The sequence below is a fragment of the Myxine glutinosa genome, chromosome 2 (genome assembly GCF_964187855.1).
Source record: "Myxine glutinosa chromosome 2, kmMyxGlut1.1, whole genome shotgun sequence".
NCBI lineage: Eukaryota > Metazoa > Chordata > Myxini > Myxiniformes > Myxinidae > Myxine > Myxine glutinosa.
In genome coordinates this window covers 259874371-259900702 of record NC_136262.1, presented here as the reverse complement: position 1 = coordinate 259900702, position 26332 = coordinate 259874371, and the positions used below count along the sequence as shown (strand labels likewise).

General features: G+C 42.3%; 1 protein-coding gene across 1 annotated transcript in view; it reads right to left on the bottom strand.

The window, feature by feature from the left end:
* Nucleotides 1-447: 447 nt before the first annotated feature.
* RALBP1 (ralA binding protein 1) overlaps nucleotides 448-26332 on the bottom strand; it is a 137607-nt gene continuing 111722 nt past the window's right edge. Inside the window, exons 11-12 of the mRNA XM_068105826.2 lie at nucleotides 23583-23864; nucleotides 448-2532 (exon numbers count right to left, since the gene is read on the bottom strand). Of these exons, the coding sequence (XP_067961927.2) occupies nucleotides 2299-2532; nucleotides 23583-23864 (516 nt within the window). The 3' untranslated portion in view covers nucleotides 448-2298. The remainder of the gene's footprint in view (nucleotides 2533-23582; nucleotides 23865-26332) is intronic.

Sequence of the window (26332 nt, the reverse complement as noted above, 5' to 3'; positions counted from 1 at the left end):
TTTGAAGAACGGGAAAGAAGAAGAAAAAGACAAAATGTCATAGCCCCCGTGGTTTTAGTCATTTTGCTGTATGGTTGAGGGGCGCCAGTCGGCTATCTTTGGTCAGATTAAAAAACAAAATCTTCTGTACATTATGTATACTCATGTATTGTCTTTGTGCCAAGTTTGACCAAAATCGGTGCATGCATGTCCAATAAATGGTTGGGGACACGTTTAAGTCACAAAATGGCCGCCAGTCAGCCATCTTGGATCTGATCTCGAAACAAAATGACGTGCGAATGTAATCCAGCTGTGTATGTAATTGCGTATGTAATTTTCTGTGTGCCAAGTTTGAACAAGATCGGTAAATATACGTCCGAGAAATGGTTGAGGACGTGTACAATATCGGGTCTTTTACAACTAAAATGGCTGCCAGTCAGTCATCTTTGATCACATCGCGAAACAAAATGATGCACATATGTAAACCGTGATGTATTATTTTGGTGCCAAGTATGAACAAAATCGGTCAGTACATATCCGAGATATGGTTGTGGACGGACAGACGAGACCCAAACCATAAGCCCCTGTTTCAGACTAAGTCTAATAATCTAAGGAGGCTAATAAAGGGGGAGGGAAGGACAGAGTTGGGGTGACGCACAGAGAGGGGATAATCTTTTAACCCTAAAGGGGGGAGGAGGGACAGATTCTGTGACAACCGTAGATTCAATTTTTACATTAGTATCAAAACTTGCACAAGAGTTGAACAGAAAAAGTGCTGAAAGCTCAGCACAAGAAAAACAATTCTGCGAAAATATGGTGAAAACAGTAAAGACTCTGCCTGATTAGGGTTCGCATTCTTTAGACCTCTTACACACTTTAGTTAGATCCTTAAACACCGCTAAACAGTATTTAAAATGGTCCTTTCATGAGGGACAAAAAGTAATGAAACGTTTGTAATTAATTCAGGACCCACTCTTCCTACCTAGTTTTCACTGCATGAATACAATCATGTTATCAGGCCTTTCAACTCCGTGGGCCCATAATGTTCCAATCAAATCAAACTGAAAATCAACTTTATCACCTAATGCACCCCAACTACGACCGCCCTCCATTGGGAAATGAGCAGCTGTCCCACTTGGGACTATTCATTTGTTTTCTAAAAAGATTGTAAAGATGTCGGTCTGTTGGTGTTGCAGGTTTTCCAAAGTAGGGGATGGAAAATGTTGGGGTGCAAAATACGCAAGAGATTTTGGTAAAAATGTGCGGTAAACTTCACCCTCCGGAAAGGTTCGTCCTTGGGAAAAAAAAAATCAGTGAGGAATTGCTAATTATAAAGGAATGCATTAATGTGAATGGAAAACATTGTTACCATGGTAACTGTAAAATTTTATTGCATATCTGTGTGCCTCAAATCAGAAATTATCGATAGAGTACAACATAAGGTATTAAGAACGGGTCGACAAAGTACCAAAAACTAGTGCTACGCCCCTCAAGTTCTAAATTAGTTCACATTCTTCCGAAGATTTTCAAGTGGCGACTATTCCAGATTCTCGAGAATCCATAATCGAATTGGTCATGCCTTTGCTTTGGAAATGGTAAAATAAGAAAATGAAGGGCTGGATGTGATCTTCTGAAAAAAAAAAAACAAGAAGTGTTCTATTCTGGATATTATATTAAAAGAAAAGTGAGAATCGTGACGTCGGATGGATAACCGTTGTGTGAACGTTGCATTCTCAGCTGGCACGTTCTTCAAATGTTTTGATGATTTGTTCATAGCGGTGTAATGAGATTGGCAAGCTAGAATCGAGTGGTTGAGATATACAACCACAAAAAGACGGAAAAGTGGTTCATTAAGCTCAGTTTTCAAAGGGTCCCTAAGGTTATAATACAAGTGCGAGATACTCTACTCCTGGAGTAAAATGGACGTGGATTTTCCAAAAACAAACAAAACAAGGCACACACCCCAAGGCAGACAGATATTCCCAGAATAATACACTCTGCTACGCCAAATGCACGGATTCTTTACGCATAACTTGCAATAACTTCACTGAACAAATGAAACTTGTGAAAGAGAAGTTTTGAGGTGATACGAAAGTCAAACAAACTCGAATGGATGACGCATCTAGTCGGCGTGGACCATTTGAGCAAAGAGTTGACAATTACACAGGTGCAAGGTCAACTCTCCCCTGAAACACAAAGCCAATTTTGTTAGATTTTTTGGACGAGTACAATGCTCATGCAGAATCCGAAGCATGGTTTTATACAAGGAAAAATAAAATAAAGGAAGCAGAAGGAGCACAAAACCCTAAATGCCTGCAATCATATTTCTGTCTCCATGGCAATGCAGGGTTGGGCGATTTCTTTAGTAGAGGCCTTGGTTGTCTCGTCTTTTGCAGCTTCCTTGCATGGCAGACCTTCTTTGTTATCAACTTCCTTTTGTGGATACAACTCCTTTGCAGATTCTTTTGAATCCCTCGTTTCTTTCGGCGTTTCTCTCAAAGTCTGATCCTCTTCGGTGTCGTCCTTCGCCAACAGACCTTCTTTCAGAGAATCCTGTGCAGAAGACAAACATAACTTTTTCTCAGTGATTTAATTTTTGACATAACAGCACAAATAACAATCTACAAGTAGTACAATGGGATATACACTGGAGTGTGGGGCAGGGGGGATTAGCCATCGGGGGAAGCAGTAGTTTAGAAAGGGCCATAACATCAGCCTTAGAGGGGAGGGATTGGTATTTTTTTATTTTACATATTTTATGTGCGCGCGCGCGCACACACACACACACGCACACGCACACACACACACACACACACACCAAGGTGGATACTTTGAGTCCTCGGAGGGCTCTGTTGCAAATGGAGATAACCAACGAGAAGCATCAGAGGGGCTGTGGGTTGAAAAGATAATGAAAAAGTTTTATCCAAATTTCTTTATCCCTGGGGAAACTAGAATGGCACTTGGTAGAGCACATGCAGTGGCCTGCAAAAGTATTAAACCCCCTCCAAAGTTTTCACATATTGATGCCATCTGAGCTTATTTCATGATGCTTTCAAATCAAACTTAACGTACAGAGTGTTCACAAACTACTCCAAAGCGATAAAGCGAAATAATTCAGATAATTAAGGGCAGGTGAGTCTTTAGGGACTGCCACTGGTAACATGTAACCCAGTGTTACCTGCCGCATGGTCGGGCAAGCGACTGAACTGACACCCCTCATTGGCTTTGCTAGTGGGGAGGGTGACTGTGACACCCTGCCAGGACCAAAAACAACACCTGGCAAAGGGCGGATGAGCTTCCATGGGGAGCTGATGGCCATCCAGCAAGGAAAACTCCTAAAAAACACCCCTCCGGTTTGTACCGGTTCAAGTCACACCAGTAGTGGAAGAATGGTAGTTCTGAAGCACACTAAAATTTTACATTGAAGTCAATGGAGAAAATTAATGTTAATTATTGACTCACTGGATTTTCAATTACATTTTATCCTCCAATTCATTTCCATCCTCGAGATTTCAAGATGTTCAACAGACATTCGCTGACGCTCATTCTCACTCGCTACGTTCATTCGCTGTTAGTCGGCGCATTCAAGACACCCCATTCTCTTACTACTTGTGATGGAAGAGAAAATTGGGGGAAGGTGAATTAGGGAGGGGAAGGAGAAGGGAGAAATGGGGGTAGGGGGAATTGGGGAGGGGGACTGCATTTGATTATACTCACTAAGTGGACCGATGAATATTTGTTTACGTTTTATTTTAGGGAATAATTGAATTTTCTTATAACACTCATCACCATCAAGTATATTAACAAACAATATGTTGGTTCTTGGTACAAGTATCTTTGTTGAGCAGAGATGAAATGGCTAAATCACCAATAAACTTTTAGTTGAATAAAGAAGCATCTATAAATATCACCCTATAAATGGAGCACTGTTATAATACGGAGAAACCCCTCCAATTATGAAGTTAAAAAAGTTTGTTAACAAACATAAATCTATTCAGGAGGCTGTGGAACAATGTGATAGATACTTTAAAATAGCTCTAAATAACTCCTTTAAGAAATCAATGCCACTAACTATTAGACTTAATCAATGCCACTAACCTCATCGTGTATTCTGAGGCCTAAGTGTAGGCTACTGTGTCCAACCTTGGCTTTAGGCTTTGTTTTTGTCTCAGCGGTTCTCCGATCGCGCTGCAATTTTTTTCCGGTCTCTGTTTTTCACGGTCTTTTCATCCCATACTTCTTGTTTTAAAATCTCAAATAAAAAAAAAAAACCCAAAAACATTTCCTTCCGTTTTTATTCGTTTATTCGTTCTTAGTTGTTCGTTCGTTCATTCTTCGACCACGCTGTTTGTGATCACGTTGTTAAAAAATGTCTCATCTGAACCCTGAAGACCTGTATTCTGTCATATTCTATAACACCTTTTTCTTCTTCTTCTATAAAAGGATGCTTTCGACTTGCTCACCAAATCCATTCATTCCAAAAAAAAATTCCATCTCTTATAGTGCATCTTTCATTCATTCCGTAAACTCTCCAGCACTCCATCCTCCCTCCAGCGTCCTCAAACGTATTTTTGACTCGAATGTCTCAAGAAACTCATTTTGCAATAAATGTTCGTTTCCCATTAATCGTACATTTTTCAAAATCCCATCACCCCAAAATCCCATTTCCCATCACCCTTCCCCTCTAAATCTACCCCCTTGCCCATCCCCTCCAAACCATCCCCATCACCCATCTCTTTCAAATCTTCCCCCTTGCCCCTCCCCTCCAAATCTTCCCAATCACCCATTCCTTTCAAATCTCCCCCCACACCCCTCCCCTCCGAGACTCTCCCTCGCTCCTCCCCTCCTAGACTCCCCTCCCCCTCAAAGCGTCCTCCCCGCTTCTTCCCCCTTCCAACTTTCACCTTCATCTCCCTCAACCTTCTGCCTCGCTCTTCCCCCTCGTCAAATAACACCTCACTGCGCCTCTCCCAATCACCATCAAACCTTTTGTCTGCCCCATCCTTCCCTTTCTCCGAGCTATTCTGTAATCTCTAACACACCTTCAACAGCTCTCCCTACCTCTTCCTCCTCTTCCACATCTTACCCTACCGCTCCCCCCCCCCCCCCCTGTTCTGTATCCGATGCTCCCCCTTCCTCTTCCTTAACAGTATGGACCTCAAACATCCGGGGCCTTCGCTCAAACATGTCTGATCTCTCCATACAGGTTGCTTCTGACAAACCAGACGTGATCTGCTTAACAGAAACTTTCCTCCTTCATGATGTCTCTGATTCCTTGGTATCTCTCCCAGGTTACTCCCTACTCCGGTATGATAGACCTGAGCCTCGTCCTGGAGGTGGGGTTGCAATCTTTATAAAAAAACTCTCTTCCTCACTCGCCCTGCACTGCCCTCTCTCCACCTCACCCCCAGGAATACCTTTGGCTATGGCTTCCCCTTCGCTCCCACCTTTTGTTCATGTGTGTTGTACCGTCCACCAAACAGTGATGACTCCATCTACATCTCGCTGTCTGAGAATATGGACCAACTTCTGTCTACCCATCCCAACTCTCTCTTCCTCATATGTGGTGATTTCAACTGTCACCATGCCAGTTGGCTGGTTGTGGGTACCGCTCTCACCAGCCATGGCTCTTCAGCAAAGGACTTCTGTGACTCACTGGGACTGACACAATCTGTCAATTTCCCGACCCGGATTTCAGTCAACGGAGCATCTTCTCTTCTGGACTTGGTTATGACTAACTTCCCTGAAAATGTCTGCTGCTCTTCTTCTGCTCCAATCGGCTCTTCTGATCATGTGCTTGTTAAAGTGGACATCTCTCTGACTATTCTCAGAGAGCCTCCTCAGCGTCGACGAGTCTGGCATTTCACTCAGGCCAACTGGCACGGTCTTCAAGCAGCCATCAATCATCTGGACTGGTCTCCCATCTCTACTGCCTCTGACATAAATTCTTCCTGGGAATTCTTCCAAAGCAAACTGCTCTCTCTCATGCACAGATTTATCCCATCTCGTCTTCTGTTGTCATACCCTTCCTCCCGTCCATGGTACACGGAATCTTGTGGTGAGGCTATTGCCCAGAAACAACTTGCTTTCGTCTCCTGGAAAGAAAATCCAACGGAAGGAAATCTCATTTCCTTTCACAAAGCCCGAAACAAGTGTGTGTCCACCCTCAGGAGAGCCAGGAAACAATATCTCTCCGTTCTCAGGACCGAACTCTCTTATCTGTCTCCCGCTTCCAAATCCTGGTGGCGTCTGGTCAAATCTGTTTCTGGTGTTTGTTCCCCCTCCATCCCCTCCCTCACCTCAAATGGCCACACGGCTGACTCCGCACGTGAAAAAGCTGAATGCCTCAACTCTGTGTTTGCCTCTAAATCTTGTGTCCCAAACCCATCCCTCTCTGTACCCACCGTACCCAGTCGTACCCAGCTGCTCCTGGACTCTGTGTCCTTTCCTCCTGACAAGGTGGAAAAGTTTCTGTCAACCCTCGACTCGGATTCTGCAACTGGACCTGACGGCATCAGCCCACGGGTCCTAAAATCCTGTTCTTCCGCTCTTTCACTCCCTCTCTCTGTTCTCTTCACCCTCTCTTTTGCTCAAGGTCATCTTCCATCTGCTTGGAAATCTGCCAACATCACCGCTTTGCACAAAAAAGGTGCAAAAACAGATCCCAGCAACTACAGACCAATCAGCCTTCTCCCAATTATCAGCAAAGTCATGGAATCCATCATTGCTTCAGATATGAAATCTTTCCTCTTCTCCAATGGCTTGATCTCTGATCATCAATTTGGTTTCAGACCTGGACACTACTCTGGACATGCTGCTTCTGCTTTCTCAACAATGGATGGAGGTCCTCAATGCCAAACAGGAAATTAGAGCAGTCTCCCTTGACATATCACGTGCCTTCGATACGGTCTGGCACCCCGCTCTGCTCACCAAACTCTCCTCTTTTGGTATCCATGGAAATCTCCACGCATGGCTGGCGGACTTCCTCTCTAGTCGTAGTCAACGTGTGGCCCTGAATGGGTTTCTCTCATCTCCTCTTCCTGTTCAGGCTGGAGTTCCACAAGGCAGTGTTCTAGGCCCTGTGCTTTTACTGGTCTTCATCAATGATCTCTCTGACTCTCTTGAAAATCCTCTGTATCTCTTTGCTGATGACTCTACTCTCTGTCGCTCCATTCTTCATCCCTCAGATCGGCAGTCTGCTGCCTCCTCACTCTCTGCAGACCTGGACAAAATCACAGACTGGGCAAACAAGTGGAACATGTCTTTCAATCCTGACAAATCTCACACTCTTACGATGTCTCTCCGAAAAGACCGACTGGACAACCCTCCCATCCACTTTCTGAATAATCCTCTCCAAGAAGTTCTGTCACTCAAGCTTTTGGGTCTCTCTATCTGCCATGATCTTTCCTGGGAAAACCACATTTCAAATCTGGCCTCCAAAGCCAGTCGCCGACTGGGCATCCTCCGTCGTGCGAAGTCCTTCCTTGGCACACCTGAGCTCCTCACCACATACAAGGCTTTCATCCGCAGCTCAATGGAATACTGCTCTCCCCTCTGGACTGGTGCTCCTGCCTCACACCTAGCTCGTCTTCACGCTGTTGAAACCAAAGCATTCAGAATCATTGGAATCTCCCGCGATGAAGCTAACTCCAAGGGCCTCTCACTCACTCACCGCAGGCAGGTTGGTGGTCTTTCCATCTTCTACCGACTCCTCTCTGGCCTTGCCCCCCCAGCTCTCTCTGGGCTCTGTCCTGCAAATATTCCTACAGGTCGCACAAGATCTGCCTGCAACCCTCTTATGGTCAAACTGCCAAAATCAAGACTCTCTGCTCACCTTCACTCCTTCATTCCTCTTTTCTCCCGCCTCTGGAACAAACTCCCTCACTCTCTTCAATCCCACTCCACCCTCCAGGTCTTTAAAACAGCTGTTCACCACCATCTCTTATCTTCCCCCATCCAAAACCTTGATCTTTTCTACCCCCGCTAATTTCACCCCAATTCCACTTTTTTGAAATACCAACTTCTGTCCTGGAAGTCATTGGTGTCCTTGTGTTTTATACTTCTCCCTCCACCCCCCCCCCCCCCTTCCCATGCCTCCTCCCCCCAAGCCCTCTCCCTTCCACACATCTCCCTGCTCTCAAATGTTGTGTTTGTGTGTTTCACCTTCTCTCCCCATCTTGTTTCCGCTCCCGCTTTTTGTGTGTTTTGTTTGTCTGGTTGATTTGGTTGTGAAGTAAATGTTAGCTCTTTCACGAGCCTCGATTCAGTATACAAAAAAAAAAAAAAAAAGACGGGTGCTCAAAAAAAGGTGAAAAGTGGAACCCATTTTTAAGAACAACTCTTAGACTACGAAATAATTATGAAGAGTTTCTTGAGAGCGGTCTCATAGAAGAGCTACTCAGGATTGAGGAGGATTGTAGTCCAGGAATAAGGTATATTTCTATATTCCTAACCCCCAAACAACAACATTAATCCTCCCATCCCTGTATAGTAGTGGCTTGTGAAGTGTCAACCTATTGCTTTCAAGGGTATTATCTGCATGCCTGTGTCTTTTGTAATTTCTGAGAATAAAATGAACCTAAAATCTCTTCTCCTTTTAAAACATATAATTTGTAAGTCCAAGGAATTGTATTCGTTACATCAACAATTTTAAAGAGCTCATTAGTCCATCTCTTTGTATAACCTTTCTCAAAATAACTTTTCCATCTGTATATTCCTACAATATCACCAACTTTGAACTTGGGCTTTCTCAAATTAATCTCCTTTTCATATTCGAATTTTGTAAATGTTTCCGATGGTTTTAATTTTGTTGATGAATGAACTGTATTATTGTAATTATCTACAATGTCCTGAATTATAGATACCCATTGTTGAAAACCGAGTTGAGTGAATTTTTTACACGAGCAAGGTACCCGTGCTATGCACGGGTGGGAGGCTGGAAGAAAACAGGCAATGCAGATACGGCGAATGCTAAAGCATGAAATCAATAAATTCCACATTCATGTAGCACCTGCAGTCGCACGTCAGACATGGACAGCAAGTTCGTGAAGGACTTCCATGAAAAACGTACCCGTTCGCAAACAAACAGGTACGTTCACATATAGAAACATCGATCGTGGGTCCGTGGCGAATATGCATATGGCGATTCGCAAAGTTCACGTTTAGAAGGTAGAAACCATCACGGCATGTCATCATTTGCTTAAACTCGATTTCTGTTTTTTCATTCCAAACAAGATAACTCCAATCACAAATTAATCACAAAATAAACTTTTAACAACATTGTTAATGTTTCCTTCATTGTGAAAACTACCAAGTCAACAGTTAAAAGGATTTTGAGCCGATAGGTGTTACGGCCTTGGCAAGATCGATGGAGACAGCGATCTGTTCGAGTATACACCACCCAAATAGCTATGTGGAATTCTCTCATGTAGAGATTAAACTCACGTCGTTTGAACTTTGGCCGAGGTCATTATTTACTTTTAATGATGTTTATATACGAATCAAAAAGAAGATAATTGATTTTGGGTCGTCCTTTCCGCATATCTCGTCGGATTGTGAGTTGGAGAGACGACCGTGATGGCGGGGAGGGGGTTGGCATTCTCTCAAGCAGGGATTCAACCCATGTCCTTATAAAAGGTCTTTGTCCAAGGTCACCGAGTCCAATCGGTGCAGCCGTGCAGCGATCGGTGCAGCCGTTTGTGCGGCACCCGGGAAAATAACATTATGCGGGAGTCCAAACCTGAAAATGCTGGAGGCCAAAGCTGAAATTGGAAAAACAATATACCTCCAGGAGACAATCTCCAGGAGATCCCAGGATTACCCACCCAAAATATCGTTGCGATCGGTTCAGCCATTTTTGCGGTACCTTTGAACGGACGGACAGACAGACAGATGGACGGACATTTGGTGAATTATAGTAAGATAATCTCTCTTTCAAAGTGATGCTCAATAACAACTGCTTTTCCTTCATTAAAAGTGCTGTGTAATGTTATACCATTATCTTTAAGAAATTTCATTATGCAAAAGGGGTAATAAATATTTTGTTATAGAACTCTGTTCCCTCATCAGTCCATAACCTCTTTGGTTTCCTTTTGCTTCTACCAAATATTTAACTGAAAGCTAACATAAGAGTATTACCCCTTTTGTTTTTCAAAGGAACAACTCATGCAAATCTACTCCTCAAATCAATAACGGTTAAAGCATACTTGCATCCCTTATCATTATTTAGTTCAATTAAATCAGCAGACCAGATGTAATCAACCCCTTTGGAATAAACCTTCCTTCTTTTAAACTTTGTGATTATAGGTTTATGTAATTCATCAGCTAAAGCTATTTGCTCCTCAGTCTTGATGACATCATTAGAGCTTAATCGTTTTTGTGATAACCAAGCCCAAGTCTCAATTTAGCACTTATCAATTTTTTCACAATAAATCGATCAACTTTCTCTCTCAACATTGGATTTCATATCAAAGACAAATTATACAACATTTCTCTGTCGGCTTCGTGTTTTTCATCCAATGTAGTGCTATCTCCATAAGCAATATCATGCTTCATACACACTTCATCAACCCTATTTAGAGGTTTAGACCAAGGCTTAGGATTGTCAGCCTCATCTAATCTTTTATCCAAGTTTGTTCCTGGACCACAGAAAGAATACCCTGGTCAGTGTAATTCCCCTGGAATTCCAGTTCTTGTAAATTTACTCCCTGACAAAAACTTTTGTATATCTCCCCCACTTTTATGCTTAGAAATGAATTGACACTTTTTAGAGTTACACACTAAACATATTCCCTTTTGATAAACTCTATTATTTTTACTTTTAACATATGTGATATTTTTAGTATTGGTTTTCTTTTTACAGAACACAATAACTCATTTATTTATGAGAAAAATTCATACAGAGTGCGAAAACCTTTTTGGTTTCCAACATATACATTTCTATCTTGGTTTTTAAAACATAAAGAATCCTGAGGAATGTCTTCACTCTCTCCTCCATTTATTTAGGGAAAAAATATGTATGTAAAACTTTAACTAAAGTCAATAACACAAACATCATCAACTACATAATCTTTTTCTTCTTTATTTCCACTTTCTCGTTTAAACCCCCTCCCCAAAATTGGAGTTATTCTTGGAAATAATATTTTCATCAGACGTTTAATTTCTTTATTTTCCTCCTCAGTGCGTTGAGTTTGATTTATTTTCTGTAATACCTCCAATCTTGTATTTAAATCTCACTGGTTTCCATATTTTTACATTTTTCCTCCCTCTCTCTTTCCTCCATATCCTCCTCATCTTTTTTCTTCCTCTCCTCCTTCTCTCTTCTTTCTCTCTCTTCCCTCTCTTCTTCAAGTCCTTCCTCATCCCTTGCTACCCTTGAATCATCTCCCCATATAATATTATACATATATTCATCTGGAGTTTGAGATATTCTTGTATCTGTAATTATTAGCGCTGAGGAAGCGCCTCTAGCGAATGACTTCCAGCCAGTGTAACGCGAATTCCTGTCACAGGAATTCTGAGATCATATAAGTGTGACGTGGCAGTTCCTGATTGGTTCGTGTTGGGGAACCCCTTCTCGCTGCCGACGTGACGTAAATTCGCGCACGCGCACTGGTGAAGCGCGAGATTCGGCCCAAGGTTCTTATTATTATTATTATTATTTTTGTATACAAGATCGAGGCTCGAACCATGATCGAGGCTCGAAATTCCATGCCCGAACCTCAGCGCAATCCAAGAGGATTCACTTGTTTTTCTCATAATAGGATACCAATAAGATTGGTTGATGGTTTCTAAAAGAGTTTTATATTTCATAACTTTTAGAAGTTGATTTTTATTTAATATTTTAATCAAATCTTCATTTGTGGGTTTAGCAATATCAGTATAAGACCAGTTAATTTAGCAATATCAGTTCTTAATTAAAAATTTCCCATGTCTATGTTATAATTCATAAGGAATGTAATATCTAACACCCTTTTCTTGTAAGTATCCTTGAATACAAAAATTATAATTCTCTTTAGTCTTCTCCCTGCCATTTATGTATAAAAAAATTCATGTTTCTGAAATATAAGAGAGATGAATATGATGACAAGTAATACCACACAATCTTGCTATTTTCAAATCGGTTTGTATTCCTTGGCTTTGTATATTTATCTTATTCCTTCCTTCTTTGTGATATAAACTATCGCTTTGCCATTATATAATTTTCTATTCTTGAAATTGTGTATTTGTTGTTTGCTAATTGTGCTTCCACATATCTCATTAGCCTCAACAAGCGGGTAATATTCTTCTTTACGAGACTGATTAAAATCATGTCGGTCTTCTAAGTTTATTGAAAAGGACCAATTACACCCTAAATCATACACCCATTTATTGATTCTCATCTTAACTACATGTCCTTCTTTATGAAGTTCAATTGTAAGTAGATAGTTAAATTTAATAAGGAAAGGTGTATGGTTTGTAGAACCAGGTGTTGTGGTTGTAAATTATACTTGTTTAAAAAAACGTGCTGTTTTATTTAAAGATATATAATGTGATAAATCATTAAATCGAATTAAGTCATTGGCACCTGTGGGGCTTGGATAATTGATTAATTTATATGTATTTTTAATATTAATATTGTTGCGAAACCCGGGTTCGTCGATGTACTTAGGGGGATTTAGGCCCTGCTCCCCCTCGAACTCCGGGTCCACTGAGGCCGTCGACCACAACTACACTCGTGGTTGACGGATTGCTAGGCAACTCCAGCCGCCGAGCCCGCAGCTGCGCGTGGAAGGGTTAAAGGTCACAACCCGAATACCTTCGGACACACACAGCCGTGAGAACGGGGACTGAACCCCGCACAAGTCACACTTCTTCCTGACGCCCGAGCGGTTGTGTGTCGCGTGACCCGTGCCGTTACACTATAGGACCCGATTGAGCGGTTTTAATTTAGGCGATGCTTGTTTAATGGATGGAAAAGGACAATGACGGCCAGGTTGGAAATACCAAACACAGTATTTATTTACAGGTACGTACAGAACAGAGACAAAGCAAAGAATCTTAATAGCTTTACCTAGACTCCAAGACAAGGGCCCTCATTCGTTCGGGGAAGGGGGGAAGAGGGTAATGCACAGGGAAGTGCGGCCGCTTCGTGCAGCTCGCCCGGATGGGCTCGGTTGTGCAGCTCGTGCAAATGAGCTTCGTCGTGCAGCTCGTGCGAATGGGCTTCGTTGTGCAGCTCGTGCGAATGGGCTTCGTTGTGCAGCTCGTGCGAATGAGCTTGGTGGACGAAAGCCCCAGGAATCGCTCCAACCCACAGCGCCAACAGCCGGAGACTATCGCGGCAGGGACGAAGAGCGATGACGTACCAGGAGCAGGAACCAGAGGACCGATCAGGATAGCAGGAGCCCAGCAGGAGAGAGAGTGTGTTCTGGGCCGGGTTTTTATAACCCCCCGATCCCCTACCCGAATGTTCCATGGGTCTCAATTGGCCGCCGGGGGTCACGTGACGTGACAGCCCCTCATTGGCCACCCCCGGCCACTCCCTTTAGCTCCCATTGGTTGCTCGCTGCTCCTCCTCCCAGGAATGTCTCGTTCCTCCTTCGGGGAAGGTTTTATTCCTCCTTCAGGCCTGCAGGGCCTAGTCTAGTCCCATGACGAGGCACTTTAGGCCTCAACGAGGCCTACAATCATCCTGCCTGACTCAACGCATATTTGGTCTTTATTACTAAACACTGGAAAGGGCCTATGCTTTACATTTAATAAGAAATAACTACCTGTAGGAGGCTACATGTTGTGGTGTAACTAACTACAGGGGGGTTGCCTTTTATTCGCAAAACCGCAACAATATTTTTTGTTATGTTATATTTTTGTCATGCAGCCTGTGCCTTTGTATAATAATTTGATAAATCAATGTCCAACTCTTGGGATACGCCAAAGATAGAACCATCTTTTCCAACATGTCATTTATATTAGATTAAAAATGACATCATCAAAATTTACATTATTGTTGAGTTGAGTTTACATCCACCGTTTGCCCTTCACGTGACTCGTGGTGGTCCCTCTCGGCTCTCCCCCCGTTGGTATTTTTGTGCACGTAAGATTGTTCACGGTTCTGTTTAAATATTATTTAAATATGTATAACCTTTCCCCTTCAGTGTTTTACTCAGTGGTATTTTACAACACGCTGTTTTTCTTCCTATTTAAAAGGCTTTTCTCAATTTCCTCTCCAACTCATTCCACCTCAAAAAAAAGAAATTCAATATCTTATACATCTCCCTCACTACATGGTCTAAATTCACATTCATTCCATCCCTCCTCCATCATTCTGAACCGGATTGCTAACTTGAAAATCACAACAAACCCAATTTGTTTTCAATGTTCGTCTTTCATTAATCATCCACTTTCTAAACTCCCCTCTTGCCCCTCCCATCCAAATCCCTCCCCTTGCACCTACACTCCTAAACTCCCCCCTTGCCCCGCCACTCTTAAACTCCCCCCCTACCCCTCCACTCCTGAACTCCCCCCTTGCCCTTCCACTCCTGAACTCCCCCCTTGCCCTTCCCCTCCTAAACTCCCCCCTCTCTCCTCCCCTTCAAAACTCCCCCCCAACCCCTCCCATTCAAATCTCCCCCCATACCATTCCTCTCCAATTCTCCCTCCTCTCCCCTCCTCCTCAAAGCTGCCTCCTCCCCACTTCGTCTCCCTTCTATCTCATACCTCCACCCCCCCCCCCCCCAACCTTCTTCTTTCCTCTGCCCCCCCCTCAAACAACCCCTCACTGTGCCTCATCCCTTCACCTTCAAACCTTTCATCCTCCTCATCCTTCCCTTTCTTGGAACTCTTCTGCAATCGCTGACACACTAACAACTGCTCTCCCTACCTCCCCCTCTCATCCTTCATCTTACTCTACTCCTCCCCTCCCCTGTCCTGTACCCGATGCTCCCCCTCTCTCTTCATTAACGGTATGGACCTCAAACATCCGGGGCCTTCGCTCAAACCTGACTGATCTCTCCATACAGGTTGCTTCTGGCAATCCAGACTTGATCTGCTTAACAGAGACTTTCCTCCTTCAAGATGTCTCTGATTCCTTAATATCTCTTCCTGGTTACTCCCTCCTCCGGTATGATAGACCTGAGCCTCGGCCTGGTGGTGGGGTGGCTATCTTTATCAAAAACTCTCTTCCTCACTCTCCTTGCACTGCCCTCTCTCCTCCTCACCCCCAGGAGTACCTCTGGCTACGGCTTCCTCTCCGCTCCCACCTTTTGTTCATATGTGTTCTGTACCGTCCCCCAAACAGTGATGACTCCATCTACATTTCACTGTCTGACAACATGGACCAACTTCTATCCACTCATCCCAACTCTCTCTTCCTCATATGTGGTGACTTCAATTGTCATCATGCCACCTGGTTGGGTGTGGGTTCCTCTCTCACCAGTCATGGCACCTCAGCAAAGGACTTCTGTGACTCACTGGGATTGACACAATCTGTCAATTTCCCGACCCGGATCTCAGCCAATGGAGTATCTTCTCTTCTAGACTTGGTTATGACTAACTTCCCTGCTAATGTGTGCTGCTCTTCTTCTGCTCCAATCGGTTCTTCTGATCATGTGCTTGTCAAAGTGGACATCTCTCTGGCCATTCTCAGAGAGCCTCCTCAGCGTCGACGAGTCTGGCATTTCACTCAGGCCGACTGGGACGGTCTTCAAGCAGCCATCAATCGTCTGGATTGGTCTCCCATCTCCACTGCCTCTGACATCAATTCTTCCTGGGAATTCTTCCAAAGCAAACTGATCTCTCTCATGCATAGATTTATCCCATCTCGCCTTCAGTTGTCTTACCCTTCCTCCCGTCCATGGTACACTGAATCTTGTGGTGAGGCAGTTGCCCTGAAACAACTTGCCTTTGCCTCTTGGAAGGCTAATCCAATTGAAGGAAATCTCAGTTCCTTCCACCAAGCTCGGAACAAGTGTGTGTCTACCCTCAGGAGTGCCAGGAAGCACTATCTCTCCTCACTCAAGAATTAACTCTCAAACCTGTCTCCTTCCTCCAAATCCTGGTGGCGTCTGGTCAAATCCGTTTCTGGTGTTTGTTCCCCCTCCATCCCCTCCCTTACCTCAAATGGCCACACAGTTGACATCGCACGTGACAAAGCCGAATGCCTCAACTCTGTGTTTGCCTCAAAATCCTTAGTCCCAAACCCATCTCTCTCTGTTCCCACCTTTCCCAGTCGAACCAAACTGCTCCTGGACTCTGTGACCTTCTCTCCTGACAAGGTGGAGGAGTTTTTGTCAAACCTCGACTCTGATTCTGCAACTGGACCAGATGGCATCAGCCCACGGGTCCTAAAATCCTGCTCTGCCGCTCTATCTCACCCTCTCTCTGTTCTTTTCACCCTATCTTTTGCTCAAGGTCATCTGCCAGCATCCTGGAAATCAGCAAACATTACCGCTTTACACAAAAAAGGTGCAAAAACAGATCCTTGCAACTACAGACCAATCAGCCTGCTCCCAATTATCAGCAAAGTCATGGAATCCATCATTGCTTCGGATATGAAATCTTTCCTCTTCTCCAATGGCTTGATCTCTGATCATCAATTTGGTTTCAGACCAGGTCACTCTACTCTGGACATGCTGCTTCTGCTGTCTCAACAATGGATGGAGGTCCTCAATGCCAAACAGGAAATCAGAGCTGTCTCCCTTGACATATCACGTGCCTTTGATACGGTCTGGCACCCAGCTCTGCTCACCAAACTCTCCTCCTATGGTATCCATGGAAATCTCCATGCATGGCTTGCGGACTTCCTCTCTGGTCGTAGTCAACGTGTGGCCCTGAATGGATTTCTCTCATCTCCCCTTCCCGTTCAGACTGGAGTTCCCCAAGGCAGTGTGCTGGGCCCTGTGCTTTTTCTGGTCTTTATCAATGATCTCTCCGACTCTCTGGAAAATCCTCTATCTCTTTGCTGATGACTCCACTCTCTGCCGCTCCATTCCTCTTCCCTCAGATCGGCAGTCTGCAGCCTCCTCACTCTCTGAAGACCTGGACAAAATCACAGACTGGTCAAACATGTGGAACATGTCTTTCAATCCTGACAAATCTCACACTCTTACTATGTCTCTCCGAAAAGATCGACTGGACAACCCTCCGATCTACTTTCTCAACAATCCTCTCCAAGAAGTTCTGTCGCTCAAGCTTTTGGGTCTCACCATCTGCCATGATCTTTCTTGGGAAAACCACATTTCCAAGCTGGCCTCCAAAGCCAGTCGCCGACTGGGCATCCTCCGTCGTGCGAAGTCCTTCCTAGGCACACCTGAGCTCCTCACCACATACAAGGCTTTCATCCGCAGCTCAATGGACTACTGTTCTCCCCTATGGGCTGGTGCTCCTGCCTCACACCTGGCTCGGCTTCACGCTGTCGATTTCCAAAGCTTTCAGAATCATTGGAATCTCCCGCGATGAAGCTATCTCTGAGGGCCTTTCACTCACTCACCGCAGGCAGGTAGGTGGTCTTTCTGTCTTCTACCGACTCCTCTCCGGCCTTGCTCCCCCAGCTCTCTGTGCTCTGTCCCCCAAATATTCCTACAGGTCGCACAAGATCTGCCAGCCACCCTCTGATGGTTAAACTGCCGAAATCTCGGCTCTATGCTCACCTTCACTCTTTCATTCCTCTTTTCTCCCGCCTCTGGAACAAACTCCCATACTCACTTCAATCACACTCCTCCCTCCAGGTCTTCAAAACAGCTGTTCACCACCATCTCTTATCTTCCCCCATCCAAAACCTTGATCTTTTCTACCCCCACTAATTCACCCCAGATCCACCTTGTTTGAAATTCCAACTTCTTTCCTGGAAGTCTTGGCAGTGTCTATACGTTTTATACCTCTCCCACCCCCCCCCCCCCCCTTCCCATGCCTTCCCCCCAAAGCCCTCTCCCTCCCACAGTTCTCTCGATGTCTCCATGTCTCTCGGTCCCTGCTCTCAAATGTTGTGTTTGTGTCCTTCCCCCTCTCTCCCCATCTTGTCTACCGCTCCCGATGTTATTTGTTTTGTGTGTCTGTTTGTCTTTCTGTGTGATTAATGTTCGCTCTTTCACGAGCCTCGATCTTGTATACAAAAAAAAAAAAAAAAAAAAAAAAGTTGAAATAATACATATCATCAAAATTGACCACATTTGGAATCGGTCTTGGACTTGAAATGTTTGATGAACACCATTCTGTAAGAAGTGAATTACTTCTAGAGGCAGTGGAAGGCCATAATTATCAAAATAATTTTTCCCCTATCTATTATGAATACAAACCTGATGAGACCCATTCCCATTAATATCTTCTAAATTCATAATAATATTCTTTGTATTTTTAGACAACTTTGTTAATTAATCTCTCATACAAATAACCACATTATCAATTTTTTTTTTTTTTTTTTACAATATTTAGCAAGTTCTACATTGGTTCAGTTTAACGTTTTACAATTCAGTTTTACAATATTTGGTTCAGTTTAACGTGTTGGCATCTTCTTTTAAGGTATGATTCATTTAATGGTTTCTTTGAGTTAAGTCTTTCATTCAACATCTCTTCCATTTTAAGATTAGGAGTATATTCGCTAATATACCAACACATTTCATTAATAACAAATTTATTTTGTGCAGCGAAAGCATTGGTGACACCAAAAAGCAATCTATTTTCATTATCAATCCTTTGCAGTTGAAATCTAATTTTAAGTCCATGCAGAACTTTATCATAATCACCAAATCCAAATATACCCTTAATCCAAATCCAAATATACCCAAATATACCCTTAATAAGGGGAACTGTTATGGTAAAACTATTGTCTGCTTTTGTATCATCGTTATACATTGACGTTCTTTGATTATAACCAGGGTCTGTGTTTGTTCCCATTGACATATCAGGAATAAAACCTTCAACAGCTCCCTTACCCATTCTATCACTAAGCGAATATAGTGCAAATTTCATCATTTGAGATGTAGCAGAGATATAATCAACTGCTTCAACCTCTTGTGTTCAAATATACAAACGGACACTATCAAACATTTTCCAGAAGAAATCATTTACGAGTGTAGCATTAGTGTTATTCGCAGCCTTAGTGAATGTAAATTAACACAACAAGAAACTATCAGCGAGATTCAAGTAAGTTTGTTGATTATTTATTTCAAAGCTTTTTGTCCCGTTTCAAAGGGTTTGATTAATTTCAAAGCTTTTCCTGACACAGGCAAATAGACAATATTTTTTCGGTTCATCACCTTGGTCTTTCATAAGACCAGCAATTTCAGAAGATAGTTGGGAAATCTCATATGCTCCGGGTGGAACTGTTATAGTTTTATATCCGCTTCCTGGATTATAACTAAACATGTTTTTCTCTGTGATATTAAAAAGGGTATTGTAAGTTTCCATAAACAATAACGATGCCTCATATTCTCTTGTGGGGTCAAGTTGTAGTGGGTATGGAAATGAAGACATGTGATCACTTGTCGTGAAATTAAAACTAAGAATTGTGCTTCTCATCTTATTTAATATGTAATAAAATATCTTTGCATTGACATTTATTAATTATTTTCATATTCATCAGCTGGTCTAAAATGGCTGATGCTTCATTAAAGCAATTGTTGTTTCCAGCCTTCTTACTACCTTATACCAATAACAGTCTATTAACTAACTGTGATGAGTCATTTGGAAGAAAGCTAACCCCTGGACCGAGCTTACTTAAAGCTTCAATAATGTTTCTCCTTCTCATTATTCTTACTTTTACCAGCAACAGAAACTCCATAATCAAGCGAGTTTAGTAAATCCATATATACCCTATCATCTTCACTTTGTGTATTCAACGTTTCATCAAAATAACTTGAACTATAGTATCCATCTTTTGTGAGAAGAAACATTAATCTAGAGGTTAATTTAATAAGTGGTCGGGCAGAACTTAAGAACATCAATTTATCATGAAATATCAATACCTTCTCTTTAACAAGATAGAACTGTGCTGGTTTTTTTGTTGGAATGAGACCTGCTCTGGTTTTTGAAATCGCTGAATATTCATTGTTCTGAAGAGCTTCCACAACATAATCAGGAGGTTGATTTACCTTTTTCAGTTGTTGAAATAATCCATCATCATATTCTAATTCTCCTATATCCTCTAATTCTTGCTCTGTCATTTGACTCAAATCTTTAAGCATTTGAAGTTTTCCAGGAGTGTATTCCATCGTGGGAATTGTGGAGGGTTGTTCGCTTTGTTGGGAAGTTTTTAAAAGCGGTTTAAAAAATTTATTTTGTTTTCTTTCAAACACTTCTTCACCCGTTAGTTTCTGTCTGCGTTTCTTCTTTATGTCTTCCTCTTGCTTTTCAACTTTTGAAACCAACTCTTGATGTTCCTTAAACCTTGTTGCTCTTTCTTGTACATTCATTTTCTGTATTTATTTATTGAAAAATATAATTTACTGAATTGTAAAGGTCAATGGGGAAATTTTCTTTTTCTTTATCATTAAAGTAGATGTGTTCAAATAAATCCTTTTCTTTAAATATTTTATCAAACTATTAGCATTAATACGAGTTGTAATGTCTTCTTCACTAATACTAGTATCTCTGCTTTTCATACGTTGGCGTTGAGTTTCTTCATCAATATCAAAACCAAATGATAAAATCTTAACTCCATTACCACTCAGATGTTTCATAATTTGTCTCATTCCTTCTAGATTCGTTTCTAAAATCCCAAGACCACCAGATTTTAGTTTCTTTAACTTTGAAAGGTTGGAGAGTTCAACTTCAAAGATTGCCAGACTATGTTTTCTGGCCTACCTGAGCATGGACATACATTTGTCTTTTTTGTCAAAAATTTGAGTTGCTTGTGCTCCTACATTTTCCATCAGACACATTGTTTGTGAATACAAGTTTTGAGTTCATGACAGGAACAAGAACATTGTGACACAGTAGACAAGCTAATAGCATGAATGGATAAATACATCGATAATAACATCACACATACAGTCGTGGCCAAAAATATAGGCACCCTTGCACTTTTTTCAAATAACTCACAATTTACTCTAAAAAGAAGTTGAAATTGACAAAAGTATTTGGTCTCCACAATTCTATATTTCACTGTTAATATCGCAGAACCTTTGTTTTTGATGCTGAACTTAATATATCCTTTAAAATCAGAAAATAAAAAGAAATAGCATTGACAAAATTATTGACACCCAAGACTTAATATTTGGTAGCACAGACTTTGGACAAAATACCTGCAGTCAAGCACTTCCTATGGCCATGAATGAACTTCCTACACCTCTCCACTGGCAGTTTGACCCACTCTTCTTGTGCAAACTGCTCCAGTTCTCCCAGATTTGAAGGGGATCTTCTCCTAACTGCTGTTTTCAGATCTCCTTACAGGTGTTCAATGGGATTTAGATCTGGACTCATTGCTGGCCACTTCAGGACAGTCCAGTGTTTTGTCTTGAACCATTCCTGGGTGATTTTTGAAGTGTGTTTGGGGTCATTGTCCTGCTGCAAGGCCCATGACCTTCGACGGAGACCCAGCTTTCTGACACTGGGTGGAACATTACGCCCCAAAATGCCTTGGTAATCTCCTGATTTCATGATGCCATGCACACATTCAAGGCACCCAGTGCCAGAGGCAGCACAGCAACCCCAAAACATCACTGAACCTCTTCCATGTTTGACTGTAGAGAAAGTGTTCTTTTTTTTTTTGAAGGCTTCATTTTGTTTTCTGTAAACATAGAGATGATGTGCTTTACTAAAAAGCTCTAATTTGGTCTCATCTGTCCACAGGACATTCTCCCAGAAGGATTTTCGCTTGTTCAGGTGTGTTTTGGAAAACTCCAGTTGTGCTTTCTAATGTCTCGCTCTCAGCAGTGGGGGAAGTGGGTCAGCCTCCTGGGTCTCCTACCATAGAACTCCCTTTCATTGAGTTGGCGACGGATGAATGGAGTTGAAACTGTCGTACCTTGTGTCTGAAGATCAGCTTGAATCTGCTTGGCAGTTGATCGAGGTGCTTTCTCCACCATTCGAGCAATCCTTCGCTGCAATATTCGATCAAGTTTTCTCTTGCGGCCACGTCCAGGGAGGTTGGCTCGAGTGCAATGGGCCTTAAATTTCTTGATAACATTGCGTACGGTGGACGCAGGAACATCAAGGTCTCATCGATAGTTTGGCGATGTGTTAGTTTGGCGATGTGTTCGTTTGGTGGATGTTTTGCTTTGGCGGATGTGTTAGTTTGGCGGATGTGTTCATTTGGTGGATGTTTTGCTTTGGCGGATGTGTTAGTTTGGCGGATGTGTTCGTTTGGTAGATGTTTTGCTTTGGTGGATGTGTTCGTTTGGTGGATGTGTTAGTTTGGCAGATGTGTTCGTTTGGTGGATGTGTTAGTTTGGCAGATGTGTTAGTTTGGTGGATGTGTTAGTTTGGTGGATGTGTTAGTTTGGTGGATGTGTTAGTTTGGTGGATGTGTTAGTTTGGCAGATGTGTTAGTTTGGCAGATGTGTTCGTTTGGCGGATGTGTTAGTTTGGCGGATGTGTTAGTTTGGTGGATGTGTTAGTTTGGTGGATGTGTTAGTTTGGTGGATGTGTTAGTTTGGCGGATGTGTTCGTTTGGTAGATGTTTTGCTTTGGTGGATGTGTTCGTTTGGTGGATGTGTTAGTTTGGCAGATGTGTTCGTTTGGTGGATGTGTTAGTTTGGCAGATGTGTTAGTTTGGTGGATGTGTTAGTTTGGTGGATGTGTTAGTTTGGTGGATGTGTTAGTTTGGTGGATGTGTTAGTTTGGCAGATGTGTTAGTTTGGCAGATGTGTTCGTTTGGCGGATGTGTTAGTTTGGCGGATGTGTTAGTTTGGTGGATGTGTTAGTTTGGTGGATGTGTTAGTTTGGTGGATGTGTTAGTTTGGTGGATGTGTTCGTTTGGTGGATGTGTTAATTTGGTGGTTATGCCTCTCTGGAGATGGAGTTGTAGCCTTGAGATTGTCCGTGCTTGGCTACAATCTTGTGTCTGACCTCCTCAGACAATTCTCTGGGTTTAATTTCTTTTTTCCATGCTCATTGTGGTACACACAGTGACACAAAACAGCAGAATGACTCATTTTCTCCATTCAAACTGGTTGAATGAGTGATTTTTATAATGCAGGCACCTGAAACTCACCACAGGTGAGCTCAATTCCAAAGTAAAGGAGAATTACCTGCTTGAAATCTAATTATTTCTAACAACTTCTAAAAGGTGCCAACAATATTGTCTGGGCCATTTTAGGATTTCTGTGTGGAATAAGCTAAGATTGCAGAATTTTTTCAGCTTTTTTTTTTGTTCTGTTCCACTGAAAACCAAAGAAATACAAATGTGGATAACAAAATATTTTTTAATTTCGACAATTTTCTGGAATAAATGGTGCATTCTTTGATAAAAGTGCAAGGATGCAAATATTTTTGGCCACGACTGTATATTTTGTGGTTTTGAGCCATCATCAAGATACGGTGGACGGTGAGCCGGTACCATCAAGACCGGTATGTCCGAAATAACTGTTGATCAAGCGAGTGCTGCATTTACCATCATACATTTACTTTCATTTAATTTACTATACGATGTAAGGTGCATCAGGTCACTCATTTCAGACACAACTGACCTCAGTGGATTCTTGTGAAGTTTCACTTGGCCTCTGTGATGACCTATCATCATCACCCTCTCCCAAAGATTCCACAGATAGCCTGTCACTTTTGGCAGGGGTGCTGTTGCCTGTGAGGTAAGCAAGGTCACATTTGGGTAATTCCACCTGCGCGGGAAGCGTCAAAGAGATCGGAATAGCAGGAGCACCGCGAGGGCCTTTCAAACGCCTGATCTGTACACGCAACTCCACCAACGCTTCCCTTTCATCGTGAATCGCTTGGTTCAAATGGGTGCTCTTTATCTACGGGGACAGGAAGTGGGGAAAAAGATGAATGTCTAACAATTAAACATGTATGTAAATAATCATCCACATACATTGGCAGATGCTTAAAACACAATGTATCCTTGGCCTTTCAGATTCTCAGTTGTGCCAATGCAAAATACAAAGCAGATACATACAGCGCATTTGTCTTACGAGAAGCACTCGCTCCCTATGGAAGCAGCCAGGGTGGGTCATGTTATTATCTTTAGGATTAATGGTTATTAATATCAGAGTACCCGCTCCACAGGTGTGATTTTGTTCCAAGCGTGCAACACGTTCTTATGACACGTCCCTTTATTTGGGTGGTGTATAGGCAACAGAACGCTGCCTCAATCGCTCCCAAAAAAATAATAACCCAGGTTACGTGTATGAAGGAAAAACATGCGCACTGCTCATGTGCACATTTAATAGATCGTGGTTATATAACTCGGATAATTCCAATTGCACACAATAACAATATGAAGAAGTCACCAGTGAAACAAACAAGTATCTCCGACTCCAAAATGTTTTTGTTTTTATGCCAAGTTGGCCAAAACGTTTTGCTGATGTTATCCTGTACACGGATGTTATACATGAAAGAAGAAGAAAAAAAAGATAAATCATTTTATCCTGAGAGAGAAATAGATTGGTGATTGCTCCGTTTTGTCATTCATTTTGTACTATGAATTCAACGTAAACTTATTTTGGTTTCATCATCGTATTGGAACACCGATGATTGCTTTCAACAAATCAATGAATTAAATAATACTGGTACCCTACTGCAAAGCTGCAATGAGCCGGCGAAGCCAAAACCTCTTGCCACTATTTTACCCATCACTATGGCATCAGTAGGTTAGGTAGTTGGTAGTAGGTAGGTGTAGTAGGTACCGTACCTAGTTCAAAATGACACCATTTGCATTCTGGATGAGATTAGAATTTATAAAATTTCCTTCTTTATGAATTCGGTGAATTCCGTCTCAACTTCGGATATTTCCGGCCGTGAAAAACTATCCCCTACGGCCGCGACATTTCTATAAAATAATTCTTCGTCAATTTTGGAATATTTGACGCCGCTTTCAGCCTCCAAAACGCGGTAATAAGCTTTTTTGAAATATTTTTTCAAATGCTCGAATCTCATTGGTTCCGGTGTTTGGTGACGATTTTCGTTGAAGATAACCAGGGCCCGTGTGGGCCCGGGGAACGAGGTTGGTCTTAAAGTATTTTAATTACAAATTAGAGGTGCATAAGATTGTGAATCAAACAAAGACGGGTGAAACAAACTCCTATTGAACTTTTTCTCAATTTTTATGCATACTTCCGCATCCGCAAGATGGCGGCCTCCATGGAGCGATTTGGTTTTTGAAATATTTTTTCAAATGCTGGAATCTCATTGGTTCCGGTGTTTGGTGACGATTTTCGTTGAAGATAACCAGGGCCCATGCGGGCCCGGGGAACGAGGTTGGTCTTAAAGTATTTTAATTACAAATTAGAGGTGCATAGGATTGCGAATCAAAAAAAGACAGGTGAAACTGAAATAAACTCCTATTGAACTTTTTCGCAATTTTTTGTGCATACTTCCGCATCTGCAAGATGGCGGCCTCCATTGAGTGATTTGGTGCGTCAAAGCTTGGAATTCTCAAAGGATCTAGAAAAACCTGGCTTTTCAACATAATACGTACACGTTCATTCACAACACCGGCTTCGCCGGCTAATATTTAAATGCATAAATCGTCCGAAAGTGTCAAGCTTACATTTTTCTACAATGTATTAAAAGAAGAAGCAAATTATTGAAGACAATGTTTCAAATGGCCTAACACTGAGATACGAGCACCAAAAGCACCAATCACGTGCACAGTAAGCTACCATGTCACCGGTGAGTGAAAGACGGTCGATGACTGCAGACATTCCCACGGCAGCAACTGATGTAAGCCAGGTGTAAAGGCTCGGCACAAACGGCCTTTTCAACGGGAAAAATGCGACTTACATAAACGACATGTCGTACTCGGACTGCTCGTCTCACACAAAACATTAACAAACGGCTTGCACGGTATTTTACCGTACGGTTCGTTGGCCGCAGGCTTTAAGGAAAGGCACCACATGGTTGCCATGGTATTACGAACACGCATAAATCATACATAAAGAAAAGCAGTAAAAGGGAAAAAAAAGTTTTAAGCATCCCTTACATTATCCATGGCTAACATTAAGGACCCCATTAACATTATACATGAATACAATTTCAAATGCAGAACACATTTTCTGATCACAATGGTGCTAAAACGTGAAGATGGATTGGCCAAGCGTTCCTCCTGCCTCATCCCATTGCTGGTTAACCATGTAGGGTCACCTCGAGAGGAATAAGATAAACAATGGCTCTGATTGTTATCTGACGAAAAAAGAATATATTTTCCTTTTCAAAAACCACTTGTAATTACTGACCAATCGCAACCACTTGAGCAATGTAATAACTT